At 38.9% G+C, this 9,848-nt stretch overlaps 1 protein-coding gene across 1 annotated transcript in view; it reads left to right on the plus strand.

The window, feature by feature from the left end:
- rbm20 (RNA binding motif protein 20) overlaps positions 1-9,255 on the plus strand; it is a 45,190-nt gene extending 35,935 nt beyond the window's left edge. Inside the window, exons 6-14 of the mRNA XM_034120668.1 lie at positions 2,013-2,141; positions 2,664-2,795; positions 2,886-2,965; positions 3,177-3,879; positions 3,980-4,066; positions 4,192-4,750; positions 5,326-5,391; positions 6,766-6,887; positions 8,308-9,255. Of these exons, the coding sequence (XP_033976559.1) occupies positions 2,013-2,141; positions 2,664-2,795; positions 2,886-2,965; positions 3,177-3,879; positions 3,980-4,066; positions 4,192-4,750; positions 5,326-5,391; positions 6,766-6,887; positions 8,308-8,376 (1,947 nt within the window). The 3' untranslated portion in view covers positions 8,377-9,255. The remainder of the gene's footprint in view (positions 1-2,012; positions 2,142-2,663; positions 2,796-2,885; positions 2,966-3,176; positions 3,880-3,979; positions 4,067-4,191; positions 4,751-5,325; positions 5,392-6,765; positions 6,888-8,307) is intronic.
- The last annotated feature ends 593 nt before the right edge of the window (positions 9,256-9,848 follow it).

A 9,848-nucleotide genomic window follows, 5' to 3' on the forward strand; every position in this document is an offset into this window, starting at 1 on the left:
GTGGTACTTGTCTTTTCATTTTTAAAGTTAGTAATTTTGTAGGTAAATGATCTAGCAAAACTAATAGGAGCGGTGAAACAACCACTATTAGCATGCTTACAATGCATGATGGACCTCAGTCTTCCTCTCCACAACATCCACAGTCCCTGCCATGTAGTTCTCTACATTATCTATTACCTTAATAAGATTTTCGTACATAAGGAAAGCAAGACTATAAAATCTTAACATTGTCTGCCTTATAGAATATAAAAAAATATAGCTTTAAGGTGGGGTAGGTAAGTTTGAGTGCTTTGACAAAAAATCCATAACAAAATGTAATCTGTGGAAGCCGTAATACTGTAAAAAGCACGACCAATCATTTTAGCCGGCCCGGCTAAAATGATTGGATGGCCTACCTGCCTGTCAGCCTTCCATCTGTGCACAAACTTATCTCGTGCCCTCATTGGTCATGTGCGCGTTCATGTGTGTTGGAGGAGGGGCTAGGAAGTGGCAGATTTTTTCCGGCTGTGTATTTTCAAATTCTGGCGCACTCGAGCTGGTTTCTCCAAAATTACAGTACCTACCCCACCTTTAAGAGTAAATAATAAGGCATAAATAGTGATATAACATCTATATCCAAATGGGTCTGTATCAGTTTTGCCATCTCATTTAGTCACTCTCCTTTAAGTTAAAAAGCTATGCAGGTCGCTATAGTTGGCAGCCATGAGGGATTTGTATCAAATGTGTGAAATGTCTGGGGCCTGTCAGCTGACAAGTCTCTAAATCCAAACAAGTAGACTTCCATTATCGCCACTGCACTACTGCCAAGGAATTATTAATAGATGGAATGAGATGGGTTGCATCAAGGAGGGAAAATGACATGACATACTGTCTGATAGTGTTACATTGATGTTAGACAGATTTATTTCTTACAGTCTGATAATTCTGATGTGCTACAAAGATTGTTAAGAGATCACATATACAATTTTATATGTATACTTTTTTTTTTTACTGTAAAGTGTTATCCATATTAAGAAGTGGATTTGGTCACTGTGGTCACCCATTGGGTTTTGGGCTCCTGTTTTGAAGCCTCTAGTTTGAGATGTTGGATGTAGTCATATTGTTTAGTTTTTTCTGAGCAAGAAGTCACCATATTTGGTTGAGAGGGTGGAGCTAGGGAATGACAAGACCCGGCAGGGGCTGTTAATGGTGCATTAGTTCCAAACCTTTTTTTAATACTACACAGTTTTTGTGTCAGCTTTTAATGGCCAATGAGCAGTCGTAACAGGTTGGTTTTCAGTCTGCGGCGCAAGATATGTAGACTATCAGCCGTCCTAATGTCAAGGAGCAGCTTGTTTGGCCATATTGAAGCCAGGATAGCAAACAGCAGTGTTTTTCTGGAGGGGTACTAGCGTCCTACTTGCAGTGAGGTAGAACTGCCTGATGCGAGAGCAGTGACTGGCTGGTATGAATGAGAGAACTTAGGTAGATTAGAGACCTGTCTGGCTGCTTTATGCTGGAGGAGCTGCAGTGGTCGAATGGCACTTGCATGTAGACCAGCCAGGAGTTGCAGTAATCAAGGCGTGAGATGAAAAGAGCCTGGACCAGGACCTGCGTTGCCTTCTGGGTCAGTAGGCAAAGTATCTTTCTGATGTTGTAGAGAGTGTATCTGCAGGAGCGGGTTGTAGCAACGATGTTTGCAGTAAAGGACAGTTGGTCATCCAGTGTCACATCCAGATTCCTTGCAGTGTGAGCCGGGGAAACAACAGAAACGCTGATGTTGATAGTCTTCTAGTCAGGTTCAGCTCCAAATGGTTTGCAGACATGCACTGAGAGACGTGAGCCAGACACTGCGTTTTAACATGGGGGTCCACTGGGAATTTCATGCTTTTGGAGCAAGCCATAAGTGGCCATTAGATGAACTGCAGTTGAACAACAGTTATTTTCAGATGTTCAATAAATTGTTTTTCAAAGATCAGTGTGATGTATGGTTATAAATGTTCCATTAATTGCAGCCATTTCCACCCATACAGGCAACAATAGGGCGGGTCGTTCACATCTGCAACCTCCCTGAAGGCAGCTGCACTGAGAATGATGTCATCCACCTGGGAATACCCTTTGGCAAAGTCACCAACTACATCCTCATGCGCTCCACCCATCAGGTACAAGAACATTATTATTCTTCGTTCATTTCTTATTCATATAAACCAATACATATGTGTATGTTTTACCTCTCAGGGCTTCAACAGAGTTCTTTCCTGTAGAGTAAGAAAAACATAGTTGAACAAATATTTAAATTTGAAATAATCTTTGTCAATAACCAAAGTATCAATGTGCATTTTTATGATTATCAACAGTTTTTTTCTTCTGCAGCTGTTGTGTGATATCATATATGTTGTCATATCTTACTGGCTGTTTAACTACCAGAACATGACAGCTCACTCTCTTGCTGCCGCGTCATTAATATTACCCCTATCATATTTAAACTAAAATCGTGGTATTGGTTACAGGCACTTAAGTAACTGTTCTGGTGATTTATTATAGTGTGGAAATGTGATAACTTGTGATGATGATTTTTAAACATTAGCTTGAATCCAGTCTGAAATCCTAGATATTAAACAGGTTTGTACAGGGAAAACTATATAATGGAATATTGTTTGAGCAATTTTCTGTTCTCCCTTCAGGCATTTCTTGAGATGGCATATGTTGAAGCCGCTCAGGCCATGGTTCAATACTACCAACTTACTCCAGCTACGATTAACAATCAAAAACTTCTCATACGAATGTCTAAGAGATACAAGGAGCTGCAACTCAAGGTAAGACTAAATGAACAAAGTAAACAGCTAACGCAAGTTATAGGCTGCCAAATAATAAATTGTGAAAATGTGAATTTCCTTTCTGTTTAGAAACCAGGTAAAGATGTTCAAACAATCATCCACGACATCACCTCTCAGCGGGAAAGGGATGAGATGCAAGAACACGAACAGTAAGGCCACTTCTCTTTCGACTCTTAATCTTGAATACTTTTTACTGGGAGTCACTAAAAGAGCAAATGCAAAATCATTGAGTAGAAAATGTCTCTGATTATAACTTAAGTTGAGTTAGTGTGATATATATAAATATATATATATGTATAGCAACACAAAATGCAGATTTATGGGATTTCTCCATGTAATCTTTCCATCATCTCCTTGCAGCTACATCCCAGAGAGAGCGCGCTCCCGCAGCCCAATCAGCCGATCCCTCAGCCCTCATTCCCACAGCCCAAGTTTTACATCATGCAGCTCAGCCCACAGCCCCCAGGGCGCATCCTGCCGGGGTCCGGAAAGAGGCAGTAATGGCCTGGGCCCCCGCCGGGGTTCCTGGGATCGGTCGTCACACTTGAGAAGGGGTGAGGACGACAGGGAAAGGGAAGACCCATGGAGAAATGAGGGCAGCGTGGATGATGATCGGCCTAGTGGACGAGCAGCCGACCGCCGGAAGGTTTACCAGAAACCCTTGGATCATATCAGCTCGAGATCTGCAGATGAGCGAGGAGGTGGCGGAGGTGAAGGGATCAGGGGCAACAGAGACTGGCAACCGCGAGGCAGCCCTCAAGGCATGTCTTTCAACTCGTACAGGAACATGGAGGATGACATCTACATGAAGGAACAAATGTACAAGTCAGACAAGCCGCCTAGACCTCCATACCAGAGGCCCGACACAAAGCCCAAGAGGAGAGATGGAGGCGACTACCATAATAGATCGAGGCATTCTGTGTTTGAGATAACTGAGGAGCCACTTCGCAGAACACTAGAGGACAAGAGGCCGGGTTCACCAGACAGGGGCAGGGGCAAAAAGACAAGCAGGAGGCACACCACTGCAGACAAACACGATAAAGAAAATGCTACTGAAAATACTGTGAGTAACTTTTTGAATCATATCTATATGGAAGAGTGTTGTGTGTAAAACTGCTTCACATTGCACATCCTTCTACCTTCTTAATCATTTATTTTTCCAGGAACGCAAGTCAAAAGAAAAATCTTTTTCACCTCAGCAAAGCGACATGCCAAAAGAGACGATAGAATGTAGTAAAGAAAGAAACACTGTAAGTGATGATCTATGATTTGATTTATTACACATTCAAACTCCTTCATGCCGCAATTTGAAGGTTAATGCTACTTCAGTTGGAATAGAAGTATTAACAACTCTTTTCTTGGTCCAATCTCTAAGGTGAAGGAGTGGGAAAGTGGAGATGATACTGATGGAGACTGCTGGTACCCTAAGAACATGGAGGAACTGGTCACTGTAGATGAAGTTGGAGGAGAAGATGATTTCATAGTTGAGCCTGACCTTCCCGAGCTGGAAGAGTTTGTATCCCGCCCCCAAGAGCCTACGGGTGAAGAAGCAGCGGAGGAGTGCATACCACCCCCTACCCCCTCCTCCTTGGAGGTTCAGGAAACATCTAGCAGGGATATTGGACACCCAGAAGAAACATCTGTTAACAAAAAGCCAGGGAATGTTATAAGTGCAAGCAGTCCTGAAGAGCAGATGTTCAGCGCAGCGACTCCTGAGCTACCAGTCACTGACCTCAGTGACTTCCCCAGTGAGGAGTTCAAAGCGGCCCTAGAGGAGACATGTTTAGAGGACAAAGTGACCCGCAGTGGGCCTTCAGAGGAGTTGATGGAACATCATATTTACGTATCACAAGATGGCAAAAACGTGGAAGTAGGAAAGGTCCCAGAAACAATCAATAATGGGGTTCATCACAAGGACGGCATTCTTAAAAAAGGTACTTTTCAGATAAGAGAAGCCAAATGTTTACAGCAGAACAAAGCGAGATCCAGTGATCAGATGTGGGCATCCTAAATGGATGGTTTACGTTTTTAGAGTCTATCTAAATAGGAGAGAGTTAGTCAAATAATGAATCAATCATTTAAGTATTTATGTTTCGGTTGTCTCTAGTTCACACACAAGGCTGCAGTTTTGATCACAACTATAGATTATACTCCAAACAGGAGTTATTGTTGCAACCAGTCTTTTTTATTTCCAAAGGAAATAGTTTCAAATATTGACACATCATAAAACGATACAATGTCAATAAGACGTATGATGAGATAAAAATATAGCACTGTGATGAAAAAAAGGATTGTATGTAAAAGTGAATGACAAGTTTATCGAACGTAAGATATGAGATATGAGAAATTAGATTGTTTTTAAAGAAAAAGAAAGACAAATGGATTTGTGTGTCCAAAACTGCATTCTGGTAACCTAGGTGTTAAAAAGGGTGCTGTATACTGTGATCTCTCTCTGATTTGTGATGTTTTGTGCGTCCTGCCATTCTCATATTTAATATGCCTTTTACAGAGATTGAGGCTCCCTCGCCGTCTCGTGAGCAAGACAAAGCTGTCAGTGAACACAGCATCCCTTTGGGTAGGCACAAGTTTTATAACTCCTCTGATTTGAACTTGAATGTTTAAAAATACACTGCAAATGAGAACTATATGCACTTTATTTGAAATCCTTGGTGACTTTATTTAATCTGTCAGAAATATCAAGTTTAAGGTCTCCGAGTACTCTGGCTGGATTACGCCCAGGTCTATATTGACTTATTGTCACAGAGACAAGTAGCTGACATTGAGTCTTTTGGTTTAAGTCCTAAAGATAAAGTCTTATCATGTAGGCCACTAATAAGTGCACTGACAACCTGTTGCATTAGCACTCTAATTGATTGGAATTGCTTGGACACTTGCTGACCTATTTCCGTGAGCAGTTTGTGAAATGCACCCCTGAGAGATGAGTATTTATATTATCATTACGGCTAGAATGACACGGCCAGCGTTGGGCCTGCTGCATGGAGACTTACGTAAGCCGTGGAGCCGGGTATCAGCAGCAGACCGCAGTACAGACTCACGAGCGGCTGTCTCTGTTTGTGTGTGCAGAGCAAACTGTATCCATCGACAACACGTCTGAGACAAATTTAACAAAGATGACTCATCCGGTTGTTGTTGTTGTTGTTGTTGCAATTTAGTTTTTGTTTTCTTACTGTCACAGTCAGATGTGTGTTGTTCAAATGGACTTTGGTGCTCAGACAGTGCCTTTTTTTTTAAAGAGTGAAAATAACATGCTATAAAATGATGTTATAGTTTTTATGTAGTAGAATATTATCTGTGAACGTAAATATGAAGTATTAAGTAAGAGATTAATATCCTTTCCTTTTTACTATAATTGGTCTTTGTTCATTGTTCAAAGTTTCCGTGATCCTTAAAAAGTTTTACATTCAATTGTCAATGTGCATTTTCTCTCAAGTACAATTGTATTAGTTCATAGTTCTGTTAACTAAAAATAATGAAGTTGGTCATAAAAAAAAAAATTCTTGGCAGGATTACAGAACCCCGAGGTAAATTAAGTTTATTCATTGAATTTACTTAAACACATCCCTGAAGCGTGTTTTTATGCTGTGCAAGCAGTCCTTAAGATTTTACATTAAACTAGATTTAGACTTCGATTGCGGTTATATTTTACTATTGTATTATTTAACGTGTTCTAGTACTTAAATAATTCCGGGATTCATTTTCTGTCAAGGTCTTCTAATTTTCCAATATACTTCTGCCAGTATACAAAATAGAAATGGATATGAAATTTAAATCGCCACGATCTTAAAAATCTTAAAAAGTTCTTAAATTGTACTTTTCCTGCAGAATCCCTGTATGATGCGATTGCAAAGTACTATTTAACCATATCATTTAAATGTCAAAACGCTGATGCAGTCATACGAAGCTTATAGTTGTGTTTGTTGTCTAACAGGAGTGGAGTTCATTGTGCCGAGGACGGGTTTCTACTGTAAGCTCTGCGAACTGTTCTATAACAGTGAGGAGACGGCCAAGAGTACACACTGCCGCAGCACCGTGCACTACAGGAACCTCCAGGTACACACTGCACTCTGGTGATGAATTAAATGTCCATGAATTATACGAGCAAGCATATTGTGTTTATGTAGATATGTTGTATATTTTCTGTGCATATACTGTCGCACCTTTTATACCAGCTGGAGTTAGTGTCAGCAAAAATGAAAGTCTGTATGCCCACACTGTACTGGGGCACTGCTGGTGTGGTCCAAAGTCAGTGTGGTCTAGTAGCAAAATTCACAAGATTACAAAAGATTACACCACCTGTTGTTGAGTTGGTGAGTTATTACTTCACACGCATGCAGCATATGCACATTTTACATTATTTGTTTTCCTTTTCGTTCCAATGATCGTCCCATTTTGGGGATAAATCTTACTTAAATCAAGTATGGTGTTTTAAAAACTGCAGTGCAAAAAACAATGAATATACAAAGAAACTAATAATGTTAGTTTTGATAATTGATTAACTCTTTAAATCAAGAAAGAAAATGTACGAGCCTAACACTTAATTGAAAAGAAAATGAACGGATTAATCCAAAAGAAAGGCCTTGAATGCATTAGGATGGGCACAGAAAATAGAACATACACACGAAAGAACATACACATTAAACTTGAAACTGTATTAAGTTTCTGATTACTCAGCACTGAGCCTTCTTGCGTTTCTCATCCCAGCGGCACAGCTGAGGCAAGCCGGAGGAGCAGGGATTCAAACCTTTGATGGATTACATTCCAAGAGGAAAAATGTTTTTAACACGTGTGCTGTCCGTCAAAAGTCTCTGTTTGTGTTCTGCTATTAAAATAGTTTTACATTATTTGTGGTCCTTTTTTACCATAGGATTCTTGTTTTACTTTACTCATCTAAAGACATCTTTAACATATCAATTAACAGATATTTGTAACTTTTTGTATACATTATTATTAATTAAATTTAAACTCCAACACATCATTAAGCACAGCTTTTCACCCAAATATTTAACTGCAGTAAAATAAAATAAACAGATGAGAAAAAAGCCGCCTCCGATAAATCTAGGCTCCCATCCTCAGATATTTGAGTCGAGCTTATCGGATGCAGTTTTACTGACTGGTGATTGCTGATTTTATATTCATATACTTAATTTTAAACATTAAAATGTGCAACTACATCGTTGCATTTGCGGAAAATCCTTTCAAAAAGCATTCTTGACTGCAATGATGAATAAACTGTTTAATTTTACTTTAAAAATGTTTAGTAAAATACAACATGCTGGTTTCCAAAAAGCTTGTCTGGTTGTCGGACTACAAATCTGATATTTAGCAAGACGCTGCTTTTCATATTTCCTCCCTGTGCAGCCTCTATATGGATGTTTTGGTCTGGGTTGTAATTTGGGGAAAACATTACCACATTTTTTATATATATTTATTTTGGATTGTAATGTTTTTCTTTTTCTCCTCTGGTTCACAGAAGTACCTGTCCCAGCTGGCAGAGGACGGTCTGTCGGGCTTACTTTCTGAACCCTCCGCTACACAGTGACGTCTCAGTGGAAGGATTTGTGTGTGTGTTGCAGAGCACATGGGACACATGGATGCTAGAGGAAGTGGACAATTGCACTGGTTTTGATATTTTGGGAGAAGGAATGTCTAAATATGTTCGATGGCACTGACAATCCCAGCCCCACATGTGCTCTCAAATTTGTACATACCTGATGTGTAATGTAAAGTGAGGCTACAATATTTAATTTGATTTGATTTGGTTTATTCATTTCCTTACAGCTTACTTTATTGGATTGTGTGTGATAAAATGTTTGTATTTGTAATAATGGAAATGTTCAGTCCATTTTCTGAGTTTAAATGTTAGCTACAATTAAACATTTACATCTGTAAAATGACTTGAAATATGTGGCAAGTCATGTTTTACTCAGTTAAAAAACTAAGACTGATTCTCAGGTTTGTTGTATTTGTTTAATAGATTTTAATGTATAGCTTAGAAAACAACATTACATTTTTATTTATATAAGAGTCTTGGTGCCAGTTTGCGCACAAATAGCGTAATGGTAAATAAGGTAATAAAATGTAAACCATTTGGATTGATAATGTTGCAAAATATTATATCATAATATATTTATATTTGTGACGTTTTATTTTTAGTTGAAATCATGAGACAATCCCAGTCATATTTGCCAAAATATGTAAATGCCTTTATATCGGAGACCTTAAACTGGACCATGTGTTTAATTAGAGTCAATCATGCAATGTTTACCGTGACTTGTTCAGAGAGGGATATCATGCCATACTCTGTTTTTGTATACTGTGAATACTGATCCTGTGACATCAATGATAGTGTTGTTTTGTTTGACAAACTTTTCATATGATTTTTGATGCAAAAAACGTGAATAAATTGTGTGGAATATAACATATTGTGTATTTATTTAGGCATAATAGTATACTGTCATCATAAGATTGGGAATCAGCTATGCTTAAGACTTGAGTGAAGGTGTTGTAAAAGAGTGCCTCCAAGTGGTGAGGCAGAACAACCATCTGTGTGCTTTAACTAAATGTGTGAGTCTTAAGATCTTTAAACTTAGTTTGAATATATTCTTGATTTTCTGGAAAGGTAACATCAACCCTGATTGTTTTGTTTTTTTTAATTGTCATTGTCACTCATTTAGTCTGTTTACTTAAAGTCATTTGAAATAGTAAACCAAACTACATTTCTCTAGCTTTGCTGTGGTTCAACCTCTTCCAGTGTTACTTAATTGGTAACTTCCAAAAAACTCATAATTCTCAATTTCTCATCAATATCATCCTCGCCATCATTATAAAACACTGAACTTTGCAGTCGATGTAATATCCCAAAATAGTAAGAGCTGTTCTGCAGCACCACATCTAGAGGGCAGCACTTTTTAAACAACACGGAAAATGCTTGAAGAAAATCCCGTGTTGGATTTTCATTGGTTGTATGTTTAAAAGCCCACACGCCTCCAGCCAATCAGAAGAGGAAAACAC

This window comes from Trematomus bernacchii, unplaced genomic scaffold (assembly GCF_902827165.1).
Source record: "Trematomus bernacchii unplaced genomic scaffold, fTreBer1.1, whole genome shotgun sequence".
Lineage (NCBI taxonomy): Eukaryota > Metazoa > Chordata > Actinopteri > Perciformes > Nototheniidae > Trematomus > Trematomus bernacchii.